Source organism: Cervus canadensis, chromosome 13 (assembly GCF_019320065.1).
Source record: "Cervus canadensis isolate Bull #8, Minnesota chromosome 13, ASM1932006v1, whole genome shotgun sequence".
In the NCBI taxonomy this organism is placed as follows: Eukaryota; Metazoa; Chordata; class Mammalia; order Artiodactyla; family Cervidae; genus Cervus; species Cervus canadensis.
Window position 1 is genome coordinate 47,351,649 of NC_057398.1, and position 25,172 is coordinate 47,376,820.

Genomic DNA, 25,172 nt, shown 5'->3' on the forward strand with positions numbered 1-25,172 from the left:
CTTAGCAACCAAACAACAAGAGCAACTTACAGATTCTACTTCCATTGTAAAATGGGTAAAAATATTCTTCTCCAATAAGCATGCTTAGGGTTAATTTTCAGATATGAATAAATTAGGCTGAGAATTGCACATGGGCATGGGCCCTGGTTCCAGAAGGACATCGGCCTTGGACAGTGGGGAAGGGACAGCCAGCCTGAGTGGCAGGCGAGCCCTCTCGCCCGCAGCATCAGCCCTTCCCTTGTGTCTTGCAGTTGCAGAACCAGAGCGAGCTGCGGGCACCCACCGCAGAGAAGGCTGCCTTCTTCCTGGATGCGGCCATCGCCTCCCGGCGGGGCAACCAGCAAGACTGCGACGAGGATGACCTCCGCAACTCGCACATGCTCTTCACACTGCACATCTACCAGTACCGCATGGAGAAGAGCGGCAAGGGGGGAAGTAAGTCCGCCTCTACCCTCCTCCTCCTTGCCCTCCCTGGGGAGAAGGCTCTCCTCCAGGGCAGCCCGGGACCTTTTAAAACATATCACAATCTAAGCCCTTACCCGGTGGTCCAGTGGTTAAGACTCTGCACTTCCAGTGCAGGGGGCATGGGATTTGATCCCTGGTGGGAGAACCAAGATTTCACATGTCTTGGGGCTCAGCTAAAAAGAAGATATCAAGTAAATGAATTTTTAAAAAAGAAATGTAGTACAATTTCACCAGTCTGCGCTGACCTTTGCTTTTGAACATCCAAGAGAAAAGGGCTCGCTTGCTAAATATAATTTACACGTGTAATTGCCATGGGAACGTGAGAGAACAAACTTTAGTAAAGAAAAACAACTGCTTCATAGTATATTTTTGTTCATAAACCATGTAAGTGCTCATCATGAAAGACCAACGTGTCTACCAAGCACCCTGACTATGTTACTAATCATTAGCTTGAATCCACTCTGTGAACCCAGAAGAAACAAAATCATGTTTTTAAAATAGACTATGAATCAGACTTTTGAATAGCTAACCAGATCCTGGCTGCCTCCCTCCCTCAGGTAATGCCCAGCGGTGACATTTCTCTGTAAACACCTATGCCCGGGACATGCTCTGTGAGCAAGCTGCCCTGCCAGGAACCCAACTCTGTACTTACAGGATCGCCTCTTGGCTGTTTTCAAAGCCAGCACTGCATCATTCCAATCTTTGTCTGCCAAGCAGTGTATATTCCGTGCTCAGAAGCTGAGTGCCAGCACTCAGCTGAGTGTCTCAGGTGGGACCCTGGGCTATGGGCAAGGTAGTCCATTGACCTCACTGGGCTTTTCTAAGGCAAGTGTGGCCCCCAACACTTGGCTGGCCAAGTAGTAGCAGCTCTCTGTCCACTTCTACCGGGCTTTTCAAAACCCAGGCAGACACTGAATGCCAGAAAGACAAACAAAAGCCCTGAGTTAGGAGCCTAACTCTGGTGTCTAGAAGTTGTGGAGCTAATTGACTATAATGGGAGACAACCAACTAACCAAATTCTATAGAACCTGGAATTAAGACGTGCAGCCTCGACCTGTGGATGGGCCCCCCAATTTGGGCTCCTTGTTGCCCAAAGAGTTGGAAACTGGTTCTGTTGGAGGCAGCTGTGGGGGGCTTCCATTCCCCCTTTCCATTCCCCCTTAAGGGAAGTGGAAGCTCTCTCCTCCCCCCATCTCAGTGCCTTTGTTGGTCCAGTCTTCTGTTATTGTTCCTATTCCTTAATTGTTGTTGTTTAGTTCAGGTTTATGAGATATAATTTAAATTCAGTAAAAATTACCCTCTTCATATATTGTTAAATAAATGTTGGCAAATCTATTCAGTCATGTAACCACCACCACCACCATCAAGATAGAGAGCAAAGCCATGGGTAGAGAAAAGTCCCTCTAGCCCTAGCAGTCAGCCCCTCCCCAGCCCATGATCAGATTCTTCTCCTTATAGTCTTGCCTTCGTCCAGAATATCACCTAAATGGAATCATGCGGTCCATGTGTGGCCCTTTTGTGTCTGGCTGCTTTCATTTAATACATTGCATTGGAGGGGCTTACCAGGTAGCTCGGCAGTAAGGAATCTGCCTGCCAATGCAGGAGACGCAAGAGATGGGGGTCGATCCTTGGGTTTGGAAGATCCCCTGAAGAAGGAAATGGCAAACCACTCCAGTATTCGTGCCTGGAGAATTTCATGGACAGAGGAGCCTGGCGGGCTACCGCCCATGGGGCTTCGAAAGAGTCGGAAAAGACTGAGTGACTGAGCATGCTGCAGTGCATTTGAGATGCATCCTTGTAGCCGCATGGATCATTCACTTTTCTTGCTGCCTGCTCCTTTAGTTTTAACTGGGCCCAGAGATGTGCCCCACCCCCTCTTCCCTGTTATGAGGTTGTGTAGTCCCGGGGCTAAAATCTTGCTAGATATTGTTGCTGGGGCCAGAGTTCCACTAATCCAGGCTTGGACCCACAGCCTTGGCTACTTATACTGGCTGCTGCCCAGGAATCCAGAGGTACTGGCCCTCACTTGCACCCAAGGAGATATGTCATCCGTCAGCTGAATATAGATCACTCTTGACAACCAGTGATGGTGATACAGGTCTGGCTGGGGATTAGCAAAATCTTTTGAATACGAGTCTTTCAGGGGAGATTGATTTTCAGTGGAGGGCTCACATTATGAATAGTATTTCCATTTAGAATAACTTGCTAAAAAAGAAGGAGACAAGGAATTAGGATAGGGATTAAGTGATCCAGACCTTTAAATTCTCTAACAGAGCTTTATCCACAGTTCTCCTAACAATCTGGGAGCTGGCTTTAGATCCTGCCCTCACTGATTTTTCTGGGTTCTATCTTAGCAGCATGAATGTGGGGAGTCTGAAAAAAATATTTATTTTATTCTTTTAAGCAGCCAGTAATCATTGTAATCTAAGCTTACAGTGGATTCTTGTACTGTCAGCAAAGGGTGACTTACTGAAGATCTGAATCTGGAGCCAAATAGCTTCCAAATGTCTCTGAGCTGAAAAGCTCTGGAGGAAGGATAATCTCCTCCTTCTAGGTTTCAAACCAAGTTAAAGCAACTTTGTTGTCAGTTTTTCACTTCCTTTCATGGGTCTGCTCTCAATTTGGAATCTGAAAGTAGGGAGGAATCTTGAAAACAAAGAAACAGTTGATTAAATTATTTGGACTCTAAGAACTTAGCGTTCAACTTCCAAAAAGTGTAGGCTAGGAGAAGGAAATGGCAACCCACTCCACTATTCTTGTCTGGAGAATCCCATGGACAGAGGAGCCTGGTGGGCTGCTATCCATAGGGTCGCACAGAGTCAGACACGACTGAAGTGACTTAGCATGCATGCATGCATGCATGCATTGGAGAAGGAAATGGCAACCCACTCCAGTATTCTTGTCTGGAGAATCCCAGGGACAGAGGAGCCTGGTGGGCTGCCGTCTATGGGGTCACAGAGAGTCAAATACGACTGAAGTGACTTAGCAGAAGCAGGACACTCCTTAAACCTAACCATCCACCCAAGTCAGCCCTTAACAAATCCTGGGCACTTATTAAATGTTTAACATCAAATTCATTTTCTTCCTGTTTATAAATTGTGGAAGTGAATGGCTTTTAAATAATAAATTCAGGTTTAAAGAAAAGGCAGATGCCATTAATGGTTTCCAGAACCTCGATAGTTACTTTCTAACATGGCTGTAGATGAGAACAAAGAAAGTGCAGCATGGAGGCTGATGATGGGGTAAGCCCTGAAGGATCTGGGGGCATCACCTGCCTGCCGCAGCACCTGGCTTCCTGTGAGGAAGAGAATTTAGGCCGGAATGCACACAGCCTCCTAGCCTGCGGCTTGCTTGACCTCAGTGAATTTATATCTGTTTAAAATATAATGAGGAGATTTGGAGCGTTGTTTAAAATGGAAATTTTGTTTACTTATATATAAGTAATAATCCCCTTGGACCTGCGAGCCAGAACTCAATTAAGGAAAAGTTTATTAATTAGTCACCCTGCAGGGAAGCAGAGCAGAGCGAACTGCTGGTAACTGGCCATTAGAAGTGAAGATGATATATCCAAAGAGTTCAGATTAGTTGTCTGCTATAAGAACTAAACACAGCATGTGTGCATAGGCACCTGGATCTTATACACATATATGCATTTTATAAACACACACACACATTCACATATGCACATATGAGTGGACAGACGAAAATGTTTTCAACATGTCCAATCAAGATAGAAAAGAAAATTCTGTGTTGATATATCACTGCTTTGCAGACAGCACTAGGTTAAGCTTAAAATAATTCCTGGTTTAAACGTTGTTGGAGAATTAGTGAGGCTGATTCTTCACCCATCACAGAGCCTTCCCCTGCTTTGCTAAGCTACCTCTGTAAAGGCTTGAGATTCCCCTTGGAAATTGCACCATTGAGGAAGAGATCCTAAAACTGTAACAGTCAGCAGCTGCTCCCCATAAAGATGAGTGAATTAGGAGTTCAAAGCCAGATGGTACTAGTGATACTTCAGTGGAATAAGTTCACCGTGTAGATTTTTACAAGTCCTATTGATTAAGATGGTCTTTAAAAGCATCATTTTGATGAGTAATCTCAGTTTGCAAGCAACAACTACCCAGGGTTAAGAATGACACTAGGTCTCTGATTTGTTCCTTCACTTTATCGCCTCTAGGGGAAGAAGTGTGGAGGCCAAGTGGAGGCTGGGCTGGCTGTGTGTGCGATTGTGTACAGCACACAGGCCTCCATCTGCATGTGTGTACATGAACCAGTGGACGAGGACATGGACACTCTCTGCCTGCACTCGTCTGCTTACAAATCTCATCAGACTATTCCCTTAATCTTGGTTTCCTTTTGACCACAGCCACTCTTTCCTGTATGTCTTGGAATGGCTTGAATCAGCTGATGCTCTATCCAGGGCTATGCGGTCCACAGGACTCTAGAGATCTGTTATTTGGGTGGTGGGTGTGGGAAAAGGGGATCTGGGAAATGTTGCTTTTAGAAGAGGCAGACCTGGGCCTCTGCTATCCATCATTGCAAAGCCCTGTGAAGCGAGGATGGCCACACATGAGGGCCCCTGCAGGCTCTCACGTTCTCCTTGGTCAGCAGGGAAATGACAGCTCCATGTTTTGAGGTTTTTATAATATGATTTTTAAAATCTTGGGCCAGGAGACAGTTTTCCAAACTCTGCAGTCTGGGATTCCTACAGTGATGCCTCATGGCCTCCCCACCACCTCTACCAGGGCAGCTATTTCCAACCTTCTTTTGGAGCCTGAGGCCCCTGCTCTAACTCTTTCAGTGGATAATCAGCCTCCTGTTTAAGGAGAAGAACAAGTCAGTCTGGCTATGGCCTCAGCTTCTGTCCTCTTAGCATCCAAACCTCCTTGTCCATGTACCTTGCTTTCCCTCACTCCTTTCCCATAGATCCGCTCCCTCCCATCTCTTTGTTCTTCATCCTGTCCCCTTCTGCCTCTTCTGGGACCTCAGCGACTAGGACCCCCATCAATCATCTTTTTGTGCTTTTATTTTCAATCTCTTCTACCACTAGAGTCAGGGTTGCCTCCTCTTGGAAGGAAAGGAAGGGAAGGAACAATAACATCGATAATAATTTTTAAAAAAACTGTGTCTGGGGACTTCCCTCGTGGTCCAGTGGCAATCTGCCTTGCAATTCAGGGAACTCGGGTTCAAACTCTGGTTGGGGAACTAAAATTCCAGGGTTAAGCAACTAAGCCCATGAGCCTCAACTGCTGAGTCCATGTGCCACACCTAGAGAGTCCATAAACCACAACAAAAGATCTTGTGACCCAATGAAGATCCATGTGCCTCACCTAAGACCCAATGTAGCCAAATAAATAAATATTTTTAAAAAGCCTTGTCTGAACCCCGCTTCTCCCTTGAGCTGCCTCCCCATAAGCCTTTCAGATTCTCCCCTCTGGAATATCTTTCTCCTTTAAGTCCCATAGCATTTCGTGGAATGTTAAGCCCCTGCCTTATATCTCAGTCATTCTGGGCTTGTCTCAGCCCCATCAGACAGACTACAAGCTCCCTGAGGACAGAGTCTCCTGTCGCCTGGCACAGTGCCCTCCGCAGCCCAGTAAGGTGCCTGCACATCAGTTTTTACATGTCACACCAAGTGGCATGCGTGCTGTATATTAAACAGTGAGTGAATTTCTTCCTTACCTCATTTAGCTAATTCAGAAAGAGGTGATGGTAGTGGTGGTTTAGTTGTTGAGTTGTGTCTGACTATGATCCCTTGGACTGCAGCCCGCCAGACTCCTCTATCCATGGGATTCTCCAGGCAAGAATATTGGAGTGGGTTGCCATGCCCTCCTCCAGGGAATCTTCCCAACCCAGGGATCGAATCCGGGTCTCCTGCATTGCCGGCGGTTTCCTACATTGCCCAGATTCTTTACCCACTGAGCCACCAGGGAAATTCTCAGAAAGAGAAAGACCATCCTCTTACCCTTTGTGGAAGCAGGTGGTGTGAGTTCAGAGAAGTCCTCTCATGCAACACAGTCAGAAGGAATTGATCAGTTAACTGAGAAAGTTAAGTTAAAAAGGAAAATCATATAAAAGGATACATTCATGTCATAAACATTTTCAACTTAAAACCTACAATTGTGTGTTTATTCATTGGTCTTCTGATACAGGGCCATGGTTTTCTCTTTGAGATGAGTTTTCAACTTTAGATTCTGACTTTTATAAACCACACTCAATAATCTGGCTTTTGCTTTCAATTTCTTCTGAATGATTCAAGGACTTAAGAGATACTTGTGCAACTGAGTATAGACTTTTTCTAGATTCTTGAAATTTTTTCCACACTGTAATTTCTCATTCACACCAAAGTCGGTATCTTTTTTCAAAAACTAACTCATTTTAATCACACCTTTCCAAAGCATTGATTTCAGTGTTTTAGAAACATTAACTCTTTACATAAATGTATTTCATTGATTTACATAATATTTTATTATTTTTATTTATAATATTAAGTACAAGGGGCATAGTTAGGTTTAGGAGGAAACCTAGCTGACCTGTTGATAAGTGTACAGTTCATGTTTTTGGAGCAGAAGTGCAAAGACAAGCTAAGGAACAGTCACCACACATCACAAGACTGCAAGGTGCTATGGGCATCAGACAGTGTGCCTGACACGGCTGATGGAGGGCCTGGGTTAACCTGATCAGGTGGCAAGGCCATTTTTCCCAAACTTTGCTGCACAAGAGAATCACCTGTGTAGCCTTCTGGTGAATCCCAATGCCCATGCCATACCCCAGACTGGTTAAATTAGAAAGCCTGGGAGTAGGAGTCAGGCGTTCATATTTTGTAAATACCCCAAGCTGATTCTGATATGCAGCCAAGTTTGGGAACCACTAAGTTATGGGAAAGTGAGTTAAAAGAGTAAACTATAACTGTAAAAGTTAGCTCTGGATTTTCATCTTGAGTTTTAATTTTCTATGAGATCTTGAGTGATTTGTTTAACATCTGTGAACCTCAGTTTCCTCATCTATACAACAGAGCCAATTCTTGCCCTATAGGATTATTGTAGGAATTAAATGTTTTGGGGAGAAATTAGCATATCCTGGCTCCATGAACATGAGTTGGAAGAATCACTCGGGAGTGGGGTTAATTAGTATATTGCTTCCTGTGGGAGAGTAAGGCATATGGGTAATTTCATTTGGTCAAAGTCTAGACTTGAAATACACATATTCAAATATGAACAGTCTCAAGGCAGACTGGGTTATGTTCCTAAATCTTGCAGCTCTGACCTCAAAAATCTGAAAAGTCCGTGAGGAACCTGCTTCTTACCTGCTATTAATTATCACCTATTGTTCATTGATTCTATAACTACTTTCTCTCCAACTGCCTGTAGTAATGGGAATGCTTGGTGATAGCTGATGGCCTGAGCTCAGTCACTGTGTACCATTCCGGATTCAGCACTGTGTGTGAAGTTCAGAATTCTGTGACTACTGAAACTCCGGTGGTTATAGAGCAAAGTTGATTTTACAATGTTTAAAATATGACTCTCATTTTGAGTCATGCAGGTATAATTACAGGTATTTTACAATATTATTCTTTAGCACAGTCTAAACTATGCTTTTGTTCTCTGTGTTCTATTTTACTACGTGTACATTACGAATTTTATTCCATTACATCAAATGGACTATTAGAGTCTGAAAGTCCAAATTGGTCCCTGTCTTTGCCCTTTAATCTGCAGAGCGCATGAAATATCTGAGCTTCTTCTGTCTGTATAATTAGGTTGCAAAACAGATGATATTTTGCTTTAAAAATAACTATTTCCCGTGCACGCTGCCAGTGGCTTGATCCTGTATAATACAAAATAAGATTAAAGAAAAGTAATGTATTATATCTTTCCTATTAAGGATTTTTATTGGAGATAGTTGGAGATAAACAAAATATAACATCCTTAATGTGGAAAGTTTTTTGCCACAAGTGTACCAGAGTCACTGGAGAACCTGAATTGAAATTTTATATTTTCTGTAAACCTTCATCACCTTTTTTGTTAGTGCTAGATGTAAAGTTGAGACAGGATAAGCAGAGACAAGGCTGGGGTCAGGACAGTGGTTCCTGGATGTTTTCCTTGCTCTCCTGCATCAGACTTCTCTCTATTTTTTCAAGTCTTTACTAATTTTTCTCAGGTATGTTTTGTAGTTTTCAGTGAATGTATCTTTTGTCAGATTTATCTGTAAGTATTTAATATTTTTGATGTTACTGTAAAAGGTATTTTTAAATTTCAATTTCCAGTTGTTTGTCCCTACAGTTTAGAAATACAATTATCTCGATCCATGAACCTAGTATTCCACAAATTAGTAAACTCAATTATTAGTTCTAGTTGCTTTTTTTGTGGCTTCTGTTAGCTTTTCTACATAGATAATCATGTAATCTGTCATGAAAGACAGTTTAACTTATTTCTTTCCAGTCTGGATACATTTTATTTCTTTTTCTTCCCTGTTGAGCTGGCTAGAACCTCCCCTATAACATTGAATAGAAAGAGTGAACATCCTTGTCTTGTTCTTGATCTTGTAAAGCTTTAGTCTTTTACTATTAAGAATACTATTAGCTGCAGGTTTTTCCTAGACACTTTTTATTAAACTGAGAATATCACCTTTGATTTATATTTTGCCGACCTTTTTTATCAGTGATGGATATTGGAGTTTGTTAAATGCTTTGTCTGCATCTGCTGAGAGAATCTTTTTCTTTTTAGTCTGCTTATGGGGTGAATTATAATGATAGATGAATTTTTTGCTAACCAACCCTGCATTCCTTGGATTAATTCACTTATTTAGTCATTAATTAATTTATTCATGGTATAAAAGTCCTTTTAATATGTTCCTAGCTATAATTTTCTAGTATGACTCACTAGTGTTTTGTTTAGAACTTTTGCCTATTTGTTCATGAGGGATAATTGGTCTTCAACTTTTTTCTTGGAATATCTTTGTTTTTGCTATCAAGATAACCCTGGTCTCGAAGAATTAATTGGGATGTAGTCTCTCCTATCTGGGGCTTCCCAGGTGGCACTAGTGATAAAGAACGCTCCTGCCAGTGCAGGAGATGTAAGAGGCACGGGTTCGATCCCTGGGTCAGGAAGATCCCCTGGAGGAGGATAACCTACTCCAGTATCCTTGCCTGGAGAAAACCAAGGCCAGAGGAGCTTGGTGGGCTACAGTCCATGAAGTGGCAAAGTGTTGGACATGACTGAAGTGACTTAGCACACACGCACTCTCCCATTTAATTTTCAGGAAGAATTTGTGTAAGATTGATATTATTTCTTCCTTTAAAGTTTGGTAGAATTCACCAGTGTGGTTAAATACACTGCTTTCTCTGTAGAAAGGTTGTTAACTACAGATTCTATTTCTTTAATGGATGTAGGGTTAGTCACATTATCTACTATTTCTTGAGTGAGCTCTGGTACTTTGTATCTATCAAGAAATGTGTTCATTCTTCCAAGTTGTGCTAACTTACTGGCATCATGTTTCTTTATTATCTTTTTTTTTATTCATAGAAACTGTAGTGAGGCTACTACCTCTTTTGTTCCTGACGTGGGAAATTTGTGTCTTCGCTCTTTGCTGATCAGTCATGCTAGAGAGATATGAATTTTATTGATCTTAAAGAATCAACTTTAGATGATATTGATTTTTCTCTACTGTTCTTTAAATTTTATATTTCCTTGATTTCTGATTTTGTATTAATTATTTCCTTTCTGCTATTTAGTCTTTAATTTGCTCATTTTTTTCTAGTTTATTAAAGTGGAAGCTGAGGTAACTGATTGGAAACCTCTGTTGTTTTCTGATATAGGCATTTAATGGGGTAAATTCCTTCTAACAATAGAAGTGTCTTACTAATTTGGATATATTGTTTTTCATTTTCATTCACTTAAGAACACTTTCTAATTTCCATTTTGGTTTCTTCTTTGACCCTGTTATTTGGAGCTGTGTTGTTGAGTTTCAAAATATTTAGGGATTTTCCAGGTGTCTTTCTGAATTGACTTCGAATTTAATGTATCAGAGTACAGTTGGAATGATGTGAAGCCTTTAAGATTTACTTAGATTTGTTTCATGTACCAGAATATAGTCTATCTTGGTAAATATTTTGTGTGCAATTCAAAAGAAAGTATATTCTGCTTTTGTTGGGTTGAATATTCTGTGAATGTCAGGTAGAATGAATTGATAGTTGTTCAAATCTTCTATATCCTTACTGGTTTTCTGTCTACTTGTTATATCAGTTATTGAGAAAGGGGTATTTGAAATCTCCAACTATAAGTCTGGAGTTTTCTCTTCATTATTGCAATTCTATCAGATTTTACTTCATATGTTTTAACTTCCATTATTAAAGCATAAACATTTTTGATTGTTTGGACCTCCTGATGAATTTTGTCCTTTATCATTATAAAATGTCTCTCTTTCCCTCCAGTAATATTTTTGTCTTGAGTCTCTTTTGTTTGATATTGTAACTGCTGCAGCTTTCTTATGGCAACTATTTGCATGGTATAGCCTTTTCCATACTTACATTTGCAACCTATTGTTTCTTTATGTTTGAAGTGCACTTCCCATAGGCAGCATGTAGAAGAGTCTTGCTTTTTATCAAATCCAACAATATCGACTTTTAATAAGGATATTCAGACTACTTCATTTAATGGGATAATTCATATGGTGTGGCCCAAAGTATTATTTTTTTGTATGTTTTCTATTTAACCCATCTGTTCTTTGTTTTCCTTTTTGTTTTATTTGCTTTCTTTTGAACTTATTGAACATTTTATATGACTCCACTTAATATTCTTTGCTGGCTTTTTAGCTCTAAATCTTTATTTAGTGATTGCTGTAGGATTTATTGTATACATCTTTAAGTTATCACAGTCTACTTTCAAGTGTTATTATATCACTTCATGTCTAGAAAAAGAAACTTACAGTAGAGTATTTTCATTTCTCCACTCCTAAACTTTGCGCTGTTGTTGTCAAACATTTTAATTGTGTGTGTGTTATACCCACATATTACATTGTTGTTATTTTTGCTTTAGCAGTCAATTAACTTTTAAGGAGATTTAAATAAGAGAAAATCATATATTTATTCACATGGTTGTCATTTCCAAAACTCTCCATTCTTTTGTGTATATCCTTTGTGATGAATTCTTTCAGCTTTTTTAAGTCTGAAAAAAGTCTTTATTTTCCTTTTATCTGAGAATGAGACTCTGGCCGGGTATATAACTGTAGGTTGGAAGTTTTCAGTACTTTAAGAATGTCACTCCATTGTCTTCTCCCCTGTATTATTTCTGAGAAACATCATTTTATCTTTGTTCCTTTACTTGTAACATGATTTTCCCCCTCTGGCTATTTTCAAGATTTTTCTCATTACTACTGGTTTTAACCCATTTGATTATTATTTTGAGTTATTAACCTGATTCCTGGCTGAGCTTTAGGTCACTGGTCTCTATAACACTCAACCAAAGCAGATAATCACTTATGGGCTATTCATGTTTTAATACAATCAATTTCAGAATTCTGTTACACAAAGGCAGAAATTTCTGTAGGCACAAATCTTACTCTCTTTTAATAGAAATTTACCTTCTCTGTTAAATCTCATCTCATCCAACCAGAAGGAATTATTCCTTTATTTATAGTAGGAATGTCCATAGGTTTCAGAAGGCCAGTGGTGTGTGATGGACAGAATCTAAGAGGACTGTGCTATTTGTTACCCCTGCATGATTTGGTTGGGGTCTCGTACTAGATCATGAACTTCAGCCCTTTACTTCCTCTTTTTTCCCCTCAGATTTCCCAAGGAGCCGCATGAAGGACAGATGAGGGCTTATCAGACTTAACCAGTCCTTTCTTCTCTTGTCTTCTCTCCTGTGGCAGTGTCTGGAGGCCGCAGCCGCCTGCACCTCATCGATCTTGGCAGCTGTGTGAAAGCTCTTAGCAAAAATCGGGAAGGAGGCTCAGGGCTGTGCCTCTCACTGTCCGCCCTGGGCAATGTCATCCTGGCTCTCGTCAATGGCAGCAAGCACATCCCATACAAGTAAGTGACTCTTCTACTCAAAGAATGGAATGAAGTGAACATGGTACCAGGGCTAGGTGTGGATTTCTCAGCCTAGTGACATCTGGGGAGAGTTGTACTACAGAGGTATGGACCACGTTGTCAGTTCAGTGCCAGAAACTGGCCTTTGCTAGCAATTACGTAATGCCTGATCTGCCAAATTCAAGAGCTATGGAAATACATAAATTTGCCCCAATCCTAACGTTAGGCTGCTCAAGTCAGAAATAATAGGATGTTACCTCAGTTGAGGGCTTTAATCACAATTGCCATTTGTAGATTATTGTTGAGGCTTCCCTAGTGGCACTAGTGGTAAAGAATTTGCCTGCCATGCAGGGGCTACAGGAGATGTGGGTTTGATCCCTGGGTTGGGAAGATCCACTGGAGGAGGGCATGGCAACCCACTCCAGTATTCTTGCCTGTAGAATCCCACAGACAGAGGAGCCTGGGGCTAAGGTCCATAGGATCACAGAGTTCGCCGCAACTGAAATGACTTAGCATACATACATTCAAATTATTGCCACCATTGTACAAATGCTTTATAGAGATAAGAGCAAGGGGCCTAAGATTGAATTACCATTCCCTTAGGAGTAGAGCTGCCATATCTAACCAATAAAAATATGGGATGCCCAGTTAAATTTTAATTTCAGATAAAAACCAATTATTTTCAGTGTAAATATGTCCCCAGTATTGCATTAGCTATAGGAGCATCCTGTATTTTATCTGGCAATCCTATTTAGGAGAACTGAAAAGCTTGGGGAATTACCACCCACTATCCCATGCAAATGTTTGTTTCACTTCCAAGATCCTTTTCCTCTTCTCGGTTATGCTCCAAAAAGATGAAAGTAGAACTGCTCCTATATCTGGCATAGCCAAAAACTTGCCATATCATCTTTGGCCATGAATGACCCAGCCCTGGAGCCACCCCTCACCACCATCGCTCCGGTTCAGCTTTTCCACTGGACAATGTGGTGATGGGATGAGGGGAACTCTTTAATTTTTCAGGCTCTGCCAAGGTCCAGCTGCATCTTTCACTAGCTATCTGAACCTTCACATCTCATGAACTGAGGGCTATAGCTATATATCTTATTTACACAACAAGGATAAAAGGCTCCAAATGATATGTGTGTGAAAGTCTTTTGTAAAGTGTGTAACACTGTAGTCAATAACCAATAACGATAATGTCATTGAGCCTATACCCACCTATTGAAATGGAAATAACACGTACTTTACAGAGTTGCCTTGAGGATTAAGCAAATATGTGGTACATGGAATCATTTTTTAATCTGTAGGATTCAACAAAATATAAGTTTCTGTTGTGTAGGATGGAAAAGGTAAGTCAGGTAGTTTTTTCTACAATAACTGAGATTCAGTATGAGTTCTTGAGTTGTCCTTTGCCTCTACCATAAGTTGATGCCAACACTGTGATTTTGTTCTCTACCAGGAAGCCCATTACTAGCCTACTTTGGAGTTTAAATAGATATTATAAGCCAGTCTGTCTCAGTTCTTGAAATTTGGAATCCTAGGATACACCCTGAAGTGGATTTTCCAGCCCTTGTGTGATTCTTTTCTATGAGGAAAAAAAATTCAATTTGAAGGTATATGAAGTTTCATTCAGTATCATTTTTGCAGTTGAATAAAGTCAACTTGTGATTACAAGAAAGAGAGGAAGGAAGGGAGGGAGGGAGGAAGGGAAGACAGAAGAGAAGGAGGGAAAAAAAATAAAGGTCTGGAGAGATACTGTCAAGGCTGAAGATCTCAGAAAGAAAAGAAAGAGTTATCAGCCCTTGTGTCTTCCCTGTCCATAAAAAGGGAGATGTGTATTAGTATGATAACTTAACAGATCATGATGTAGACAAAATTCAAAATACCACCTTACGAGGTCACTGATTGTGTATTTTGCTTGTATGTTTATATCTCATATATATATATGTCTCTCACACTGTTTCTGTGGAGTGACATGCTTTTATGGATTTAAATAAATATTTGTTGAATTGATGGTGGGGGGAATGGATAAAAGTAAGCATATGAAATTACTTTTACTTTAGATAAAGTAACTTCCTTTTGGTTCAAGTTGGATTTTACTATCAACATTAAAAATTGATTTTGTTGATAATTCAAGGTCTCTTGCTAAATTAAACATACCATACACCAGTTACCACAACAACCAGCTACCTGCTCACTTGCGAGGGCTGACAAAATGTGGAAACTTCACTCACTGTTCTCTGCAGACATCCGTCTGCTTCAGCTCCCTTCTTTCCTTTCTGGCTCTGAGGGAGTGATGATTAAAGGCACTCCATGTCTGAAGTAGACTTTGTTGTTCAGTCGCTAAGTTGTGTCCAACTCTTTGTGACATCATGGACTGCAGCACGCCAGTCTTCCCTGTCCTTCACCATCTCCTGTAGTTTGCTCAAACTCATATCCATTGAGTCGGTGATGCCACCCAACCATCTCATTCTCTGTTGAAGTAGGCTTATACTTAATATAAATATGGTGTCAACATAAGACACAGGCATAGAGTCGTCCCCCAACCATCAGGATCCTCCTGGGGATCTTGCAGAGCTGCCCACTGCTTGGTGTCAGAAAACATGGTGGCCTGACCACCCAGCCAGCTCTGTCCTCCCCAAACCTTCACTGGCAGTGCACTTGTATAGCCAATTGTATCATCCCTCAGTCCTTAATGCCCATCATTATATGTGAGCTTTCAAAGATCGTTGCTGTAATATTGTTTCAGATTCTCAGCCACAGTGGATAGTCAATATTTGGTTCTGAGAATGCATTTGCAAAGTGATTAATCGACAACAAACTATCCTCTTTCAAGGTGCCGGAAGATAAGGCCAAGATTTACTCAAATCACCCAGCCAGTTGGTGGCAGGATCAAACTGCATCACATTTTACAGCCTCAGAGACCTTGGCAGTTCCTTGCCGATCCACTCGCCCAGCCTCATCAAGCTCTGTAACATATTAGCTGCCTTTGCTCTGCACAGCGTGAGGTCTTCAGCACAGCAGGATGGCCCAGATTTCTTCTATCAATTCAGTCCGTGCTCCAAACCCCCATCACACGGCATTTTGTTAGCATACTAAACACCTTTCCCATGTCAAACCCTGTCTCTGCAGTAAGTTCCTGAGATAGGGAGGTTTTATGCCCTTGCAGTTTTCCTCTTATTCTTGTTCACTTAAAGGAAAAAAAAAAAAAAGGAAAACCAAACTCCACTTTCATGACCCTCCCCCCACGCCTTCCAAAACACACAAAAAACCCACTTCATTTGTCATCCTGGACCCTTCTGTGCTTGGAACTCACATCACTTGTGTTTGCTTCTGGGAAATTAACTGAAATGTGCACAGAAGGGATAGAGCCTGTCCTCGTTTCTCTTCATCATCGTGCCAGACAGACTTTCTGTCATGTGAGCAAGCCCGAAAGCGAGTTTGGATTCATTACCCATCCCAGGCGCTCCCATGGGCACCCTAGGTGTGCCCTGAATGGTTTGTGACTTTGCAAATGATATAAGTGATAAATGCAAGTGCAGAATAGTTTCCTAGCCTCAGTCGTGACACAGCTCAGGCTCGCTGGGCAATCCAAGTTCCATCAATCAATCCCAAGTGGTGACACCATTCAGAAAAGCACCCGGGGACAGGAAGGAGACCACCAAAGGCTCCAACCCCCTTGTCAGTTCTGCACTGACAGGCTACGCAGAACTCCCTAAGTTTGGGGAACCTCTTGTCTTGGGGAAGCTGTCATAGTCCTAAGCTTTTTGACCGTGCATTTTACCTGTTTGCTTCCATTGCTCAGCCATTTGCTGTTCCTCATCATAGCCTTCCCCTTGGATAGATGAGAAAAAATATATAGTGGCATCAAAACAAATTCCTATGCCAGAAACCAGCATGGCAGGCACACATCACTAGAATTGGTACCCAGAAGGGCCACCACAAGGATCTGTCAGTGTGTACTTAGCTTTGGCTAAAGTCCTGTTATGTCCCAGCTGATCTGCAGGACCAGTCTCTCCAAAGACTCGGAAATTCTAACCACCACCCAGTTCTCTCAAAATAGAATTTTTGGTAACTTCTAGATGTCTGGTAAGGGGAAGCATACCCTTCACACAGTGATACTTAAAGCCTGAAACATTTTTCCTTCATTTATAGCTGTGACTCCATTTGGAGAAATAATGTCTTCAATAGGTCGAACAGTCTATTTGATTATTTGCCAACAAGATGCTGTCCTCTATTTCTAAACAACAGAGATGTTATAATGTCCCAGCTTCCACAGAACAAGAGGTTATGGAAAGTCTAGTGCTGTGTCTGTCCCTCTAGTGCTGTGTCTGTCTGAGATGCTCTTCCCAAGTCAACCTGAAGCATGGTTCTGCATGAACAGCCCCCTGATGGAACTGGTGCTCTATGATCTTCTTTTATGGGTTTGGTCTGTGGTTCAGACTAAGACCTAATCCTTGTGTGTTAGAATCCATCACAAACACTCTCTGGGGCTCAGGCATCTGACTCTCTGGTGCTCTTCTTCTCTCTGGAGATGCAAGGTGGAGCCCGAGGCAGTCTGCTGTCAGGAGCTTCAGTGCAAGCAAATACCGCTGCAGGGGCCACTTTGTGTGCATGCATGCTGAGTCGCTTCAGGCATGTCCGACTCTTTGGACCCCATGGACTGTAGCCCGTCAGGCTGCTCTGTCCATGGGGATTCTCCAGGCAAAAATACTGGAGTGGGTTGCCATGCCCTCCTCCAGGGGATCTTCCTGACCCAGGGACAGAACCTGCATCTCTTATGTCCCCTCATTGGCAGGTGGGTTCTTTACCACTAGCTCCATCTGGGAAGCCCCAGGGGCCACTCTAGAAGAGGTTATTCTACAGAAGTTAGGGATGCTCATCATCAGGGTCTGGAACAGGAGTCTTTCTCCTCCTGAGGCCCTATTGAGGAGTCAGAAATCAAGGTCACATTCAAGAGAATGTGGAGAAATTGTGTGAAACAAAATGGCGAAATGACATTTTATAAACAGAGGCAACTTTTTCAAAATGTGAACACCTCATCCATGCTGGAACCCATAGGCAGGATCTCTGGGAGTACCCTAAGATTTCGTCAGGCCTTCGTAAGAGTTGCACTGCTGAAGAAGGTGGACATTCCTTTGCCTTGTCTTCAGAAATAATTTTCTCTCAGTAGCCAGTTAGATGTTGGGTTTATCTTTGCTTTCTCAGAACTGGAAACCCACACAGTGTCTGGGAAGCTAGAGAAAGGAGCTCATGACTGATATGAGCCACAATACTCAGTTTCCCTGATTCACACAGGAGGTAAAAGATTTGTTCCTTGGGACTCAAATGCACATTAATGACGAAGGGAAATTAAATAGGTATTTTCCAGGAAAAATGCAAAGGGATATTAAAAAAAAAAATTCTCCAGATTTACTTAAGATAGCATATAATGGAGAGAAACTCTGAGGAAGAATCTTTGTGTGCATGTGGTATGAGACACACACATATGCATATTTAGCAACCTTTAAATGTACGTTAATACTGTATTATCTCTTCCTGGTTTACAGAGAGAACATCAATTTAAAACTATTTTCACAAACTCCAGATACCAGTTTATAGCATTCCCTGTTTAGAAATAAAATAACCAAAGCCTCAGGTTGCCAAGCAACTACAGCAATGATAATTCTTAGTGTTGCTGCTTCAGAATATCCATTTTTATACATTTTAATGACTTAGGATGCAGAGAAAGTGAGTTCAGAAAATCAGTGGTACATGGGTCTCTTTTGTATGAAATTCTAGCATCTTCTTTTCATTCTTTCCTCCTACCTCCGTTTGCTTCCTGGCCAGTGGTATCTTCACATTTAATTTTGAAAATTCTCAGAGATCGATATTATTTTCTTAAGAGCTGGAGCATCACCTACCAGTAAATGAATTCTACCAGGATTATCACAGAACCATACAGGGAGAAATGAGGGTCTCTGGGACTCAGTTGGGATCACAAGCCATGGGTTCAAGCATTGGGTCTTTCTGTCACTGTCTGACACATAAATTATAAACACAGGAAGCTATAGGAACTTCCCTATAGTTCAGATGGTAAAGAATCTGCCTACAATGCAGGAGACCCAGGTTCGATCCCTGGGTCAGGAAGATCCCCTGGAGAAGGAAGTGACAACCACTCCAGTATTCTTGCCTGGAGAATCCCCATGGACAGAGGAGCCTGGTGGGCTGTAGTCCATGGGGTCACAAAGAGTCAGACACGACTAAGTGACTAACACACACACAGCACATAAACTCTCTGTGTCATCCTTTCTGTTCCCAGGAGGACCCCTTTCTGTCCCCTCACAGAACCTCACTGAATTAGGAGCAGACTGTTAGGCCCCCAACTCAGTCATGATCCTTGGCAGCAAAGCCATAGTATATAGTTTTCTTTGTCCCTCTCAGATAATGAGCCTATGGTTTGAGGACTGAGCAGAAATCAGGAGGCTTCTTCATTTCTCTTTTGGTTTTTCAAGAGATTCTCTTTGATGTTCAGTTTCTGAGACTACTAATCAGACCCTTTTCTCTCTGTGTTCCAAACCAGTTGGCAAACAGACACAGGAGTATGACTGGGGGCTTCCCTGGTGGCTCAGTGGTAAGGAATTGACCTGCCAATGGAGACACAGGCTCGATCCCTAGTCCAGGAAGATCCCGTATGCCTCAGGGCAGCTAAGCCCACACACCACAACTACTGAGCCTGTGCTCTAGAGCCCAGAAGCCACAACTACTGAGCCCACGCTCCCTAGAGCCTGTGCTTCAGAACAAGAGAAGCCACCGCAGTGAGAAGCCTGCGCGCTACAATTAGAGAGTAGCTCCCACTGGCCGAAAATAGAGAGATGTCTACACAGCAACAAAGACCCAGTGCAGTCAAAGATAAATAAATAAATAAAATTATGTAAAAAATCGTATGATTGGGAATTGAATTCTCCATCTGCTGAATCCTAGCAGACTGGAAGGAGATCTCCTGTCGCTCCACAGACTTAGACCCCAGGACTCAGGAATGGGCAGAAACAGGTCAGCAGAGCAGTCCCTTACCCAGACAGCCACATGGCTCAAGTGGAGGGATGTGTGACCTGCAGAGGGTCAGACAGACAGACAGCATTGGGCTGCACGTGCCCATGGCCATATTTACCAGCCTCATCAGTCAGGTCTTTTTCCTCCTGTTGTTCATTTGCGAAGTCATGTCCCACTCTTTGCAAGCCATGAATGGCAGCACATCAGGCTTTCCTGTCCTTCACTATCTCCTGGAGTTTGCTCAAACTCATACTTATTGATTCAGTGATGCCATTCAACCATCTCATCCTCTGTCATCCCCTTCTCCTCCTGCCTTCAATCTTTCCCAGTGCCACAGTCTTTTCCAATGAGTTGGCTCTTCCCATCAGGTGGCCAATGATCAGTGAATATTCAGGACTGATTTCCTTTAGGATTGACTGGTTGGATCTCCTTGCAGTCGAAGGGACTCTGAAGAGTCTTCTCCAACACCACAGTTCAAAAGCATCAATTCTTCAGCACCCTCTTTTTAATGGTCCAACTCTCACATTCATACATGACTACTGGAAAAACCATAGTTTTGACTATATGGACCTTTGTCAGCAAAGTGATGTCTCTGCTTCTTAATATTCTGTCTAGATTTGTCATAGCTTTTTTTCCAAGGATCAAGCATCTTTTATTTTCGGGGCTGCAGTCACCATCCACAGTGATTTTGGAGCCCAAGAAAATAAAGTCTGTCACTGTTTCCATTGTTTCCCCATCTATTTGCCATGAAATGATAGGACCAGATGCCATGATCTTAGTTTTTTGAATGTTGAGTTTTAAGCCAGCTTTCTCACTCTCCTCTTTCACCTTCATCAAGAGGCTGTTAGTTCCTCTTCTCTTTTTGCCATTAGGGTGGTGTATACTACATATCTGAAATAATTGATATTTCTCCCAGCAATCTTGATTCCAGCTTATGCCTCATCCAGCTCAGCATTTCACATGAAATAGAAGTTAAATACGCAGAGTGATAATATACAGTCTTGACATACTCCTTTCCCAATTTTGAATCAGTCCACTGTTCCATATTCAGTTCGAACTGTTGCTTTTTGACCTGCATACAGGTTTCTCAGGAGGCAAGTATGGTGATCTGGTATTCCCATTCCCAGTTTGTTGTGATCCACACAGTCAAAGGCTTTACTGTAGTCAATGAAGCAGAAGTTTTTCTGGAGTTCTCTTGCTTTTTCTATGATCCAGTGGATGTTGACAATTTGATTTCTGGTTCCTCTGCCTTTTCTAAATGCAGCTTGCATATCTGGAAGTTCTCAGTTTATGTACTATTGAAACCTAGCTTGAAGGATTTTGAGCATTACCTTGCTAGCATTTGAAATGAGCGCAATTTTACGGTACTTTGAACATTCTTTGGCATTGCCCTTTTTGTATTGGAATGAAAACTGATCTTTTCCAGTCCTGTGGCCATTTGTGAGTTTTCCAAATTTGCTGGCATATTGAGTGCAGCACTTTAACAGCATCATGTTTTAGGATTTAAAATAGCTCAGCTAAAATTCCATCACCTCCACTAGCTTTGTTTGTAGTAATGCTTCCTAAGGCCCACTTGACGTCACACTCCAGTATGTCTGGCTCTAGGTGAGAGGCCACACCATCATGGTTATCCAGGTCATTAAGACCTTTTTTGTACAGTTGTTCTGTGTATGCTTGCAATCTCTTCTTAATCTTTTCTGCTTCTGTTAGGTCCTTGCTGTTTCTGTCCTTTATCATGCCCATCTTTGCATGATGAAGTAAATAAAAGGTCAAAAAGAAGAGTGAGAACTGTTTTTGTTTTTTTCCAAGGGCTTAGAGATTCCTAGGGGCTTCCTTGGTACCTCATCTGGTAAAGAACCTGCCTGCAATGCAGGAGACCCCAGTTGGATTCCTGGGTCGGGAAGATCTCCTGTTGAAAGGATAGGCTACCCACTCCAGTATTCTTGGACTTCCCTGGTGGCTCAGGTAGTAAAGAATCCACCTGCAATGCGGGAGACCTGGGTTCAATCCCTGGGTTGGGAAGATCCCCTGGAGGAGGGCATGGCACCCCACTCCAGTATTCTTGCCTGGAGAATCCCCATGGTCAGAGCAGCCTGGTAGGCTATAGTCCATGGGGTCCCAAAGAGTCATACACAACTGAGCGACTAAGCACAGCACATTGCAGCAGAGATTCCTAATTTATGGACTTGCTGAGTCCTAGGGAAAAGGAGGAAATTGTTTCCAGTACTTGTTTTCTGGGCTTCCACTTCAATCCAGGTCGTTGGTGTGTGCAAGCATGAGCCGTAGCTGAGGGATGTTCCACAGTGTGAGTGTAATGACAACAGCTCATAGTCATCATTCCCTTGCTGTGCATCAAGAACTACACTAAAGGCTTGCTGGGGATTTAATTCTCCCAGCAGCCTCCTAGCATAGGTACTGCTATGGTCATACTGGTATTACAGATGGGGAAACTGCGACCAGAGGAGTAAGTGACTTGTTCTTATTTACAGGACTGGTAGGTGACAGAGCTCCTCCACTGCCTCTGGTATATCACCTCTTCCTGACACAGTGTCCAGAATGGCGTGGTGCTCAATCAGAACTTGTTGAAATAACAAATGAGGCCAGACAGTGGATCAAATGTATCTGCAAAGCTTGAATATGTGCAGCTGGTTGTAAGTGAACACATGAGTCCCAGGCAGGGGACCAGCTGTGGCTAACTGTCCATTCAGGGTCATCTCCTGGCCTCACCTTTTCCACGATGTGGCAGCAAGGAAAGTGAAATAATAAAGATGAGGGTGGGAAACAATTCCCCCTCCCTGAATCTCAGTCCCTTGGCAGGGCTGAATCAGAAATACCATGTGAGAATGTTTGAGTTAGCAAGTGAGTGAACCTTTTGCAGGGCCCCAGGTAGCAGGTTGGAGAGCAGAACTCGGGCTGACCTTGTTAAATGGCTCTCAGAGGAGCTCAGCCATCCTGATGCCATATTCTGGGCACCACCAGCAGATGAACTCAGCAAATCTCAGCTATTTCACAGTCTTCTGCTCTTTCTTAATTTCTGTAAACTTTCTCATGTAAGAGCCTGGAAGTTCATATAGCCATTTATTGTACCCAGAAGAACTTCAGGATACTCTAATGCTCTCTGACGACACAGGACCCCCAGACAGCCCTCCTGCCTGGCTGGGTGGTCCCCTGCCTGAGAAGTGTCACCCCCCCACCCCCATTCTGAAGACTGCACAGGGGCACAGCCTCCCAATAAGACAGTTTCCAGCCCTCTTCCCCCTTGGCAGCAGCTTCTGTAGGTGCATTAAGACACTCCTAAGTGAATAGATGGCTATCAGAAGAGAGAGGTCATCACCCAATCTGGGTCTGGAAGTTATGCTGAACACAAGAGAGGTAAGGTGGGGAGAGGCAAGAGGTGAGAAGGATGGCAGGGCTGAGGATGAGGGGGCGTGAGGTGATGAGCTTCCTCCAACACCTGGCTAATAATCGCAGTTTGGGGCATTTCTACAGTTGGTCGATGAGACTGTCATCTATCAGTGGGAATTTGTGAAGTTTCTTCAGGTTCCACTCCCTAAGAAGTATGTGCAACCAGATACCTGTGGTTTTCAAAAGAGAAGGATTGTGTGACATGGGCTCAGGAGGTGATGCTGAGCTGAGACCAGGGAGATGTGGGTCCTCATGCCAGCCCACTGCCTAGCTCCAGACACTCAGGCTCTCTTCCTGCAGTTTCTTTTTTCTTTTTCATGTTATTTATTTTGGGCGGTGCACCCCATAGCATGCAGGATCTTAGTTCCCTGACCAGAGATTAAACCCTCGCCCCCTGCTTTGGAAGCGCAGATTCTTAACCACTGGACTGCCTGGGAAGTCGCTCTTCCTGCGCTTTTCTTTCTCCACCAGCTAACTCAGGACAACCATTCGCCTCTGTCTCAGAAATGTGATAGAGTCCTTTGAGACAATGTCCCTGATAGCCCTTTAAAGAAACACGTTTCAAAGGTAAAAAATGGGAATTTGCATGTATTTCAAAATGTTATAACCCAGACTGATCTGGCAGTATTGTATCTTTGTATCTGTTTCTTGATTTTAAAAGTATGCATCCCTTTTGGCCAAGTGGATTATAATTACCTTTTGTTAAAATGGAAGCTTCATGCATTTTTCAGCAGGAGTTTGTGTGCCTGGTGTATCAGGTTGCTGCCAGATACAGACATTTAATTTAAGAGACTCCAACCTGGAGTACTCTGCATAAAGAGAGAAATAACAGATTCTCTAAGGAGTGAATGACTCCACCTGCTGCCTGCCTCAGAGAGACCACCACAGAGAGGGGGCCGTAGGTGAGCAGAGGGTGCTGCACCCCCATTGTATTTGTCTGGCCATTCAAATAGTTAAAGACAAATTTTTCACATAATATGGCCTTTGAATACAAGCCACAGCCTTCTGGGGCTCAGCTAGAGACATGTTCCAACCCTGAAGCAAAACCTGAATGTGTTAGATTTCATGAGACAAGGATTTTTCTTTCAAAGAGATTTTTAAGGCTGACCTTGATGATACAAATTTCACCTTACACTTTATATCCCAAGTGATACACCAAGTTTAACTCCATTATTCATAGAGCACGGAGCTGTTCTGATCAGCAAGGTGAACTCTGGCCCAAAGCCCCCTACTGAGGGAGGAGTTTAAGTGCCTGATTTTGTTACAAGTCTGATGGAGGCTACCAAACATGTTGTCATTGTTGTTTAGTAACTAAGTCGTGTCTGACTCTTTTGCTACCCCCAGATAGCAGCCTGCCAGGCTCCTCCGTCTGGGATTTTCCAGGCAAGAATACTAGAGTGGGTAGGTAGCCATTTCCTCCTCCAGGGGTTCTCCCCGACCCAGCGATCACACCCAAGTCTCCTGCATTGGCAGGCAGGTTCTTTATCACTGAACCACAAGGGAAGCCCATAACAAACATACACAAGAAATAATTTGAGCAATATGTGGCAGAATATCTGTAAGTTCTTTTATGCATTTAGTCATTATCTTTTAGTCAACCATTCACTATTAATTAAAAAATACTTATTGGGCCCCTACAATACTCGAGACACTGTAAATACGACAGAGAAACAGGTGATTTCCACTCCTGGGACAATTTACAGTATAGGGGAGATAGAGATGTAGACGGCAAGTCTCACATTTGGTAATGTGTGAGCACCAGTGCTTAACCGCCAGCGAGGAAAGTTACTCAAGTAAGGCCGAGGGAATCAGAAAATGTGCAGTGAAGGCTGTCTGGGCAGATCTTTCCTCATGTGCTCCCACTCGTTCTCCCTTCTCCCTCGTCTGTTTTCCAAAGTTTCCCACTGTCCATCCTTAAGTGCCTGAGCATTCACAGCTGTTCAGTCTTTTGCTAGAACGATGTCGACATAGCCTGACACAAATCATGATAAACTACTGGGCCAAAGGCAAGACTCCGAATCCACAGCTAATTGTTATCTTTAATGATAACTAATCATCATATCACAAGTTATGTCGTTGTTAGAAGAAAACAGCCAAAGGGGGAGGGCTTTAGGTTAGTTTGGGGCCAATGCACAGAGGGCCCAAGGTGCCCTCAGATATGAGCAGGGCTCTGTGACTATTCAAGGATGGCTTGATTTAGGCACCATTAGACGTGAGGAGGGATGGAGCATAAAATGAGTTG

The 25,172-nt window shown here is 42.7% G+C and overlaps 1 protein-coding gene across 1 annotated transcript in view; it reads left to right on the forward strand.

Moving 5' to 3' along the window:
- KIF26B (kinesin family member 26B) overlaps positions 1-25,172 on the forward strand; it is a 521,091-nt gene that overhangs the window by 437,176 nt on the left and 58,743 nt on the right. Inside the window, exon 10 of the mRNA XM_043485805.1 lies at positions 12,334-12,493. Within this exon, the coding sequence (XP_043341740.1) occupies positions 12,334-12,493 (160 nt within the window). The remainder of the gene's footprint in view (positions 1-12,333; positions 12,494-25,172) is intronic.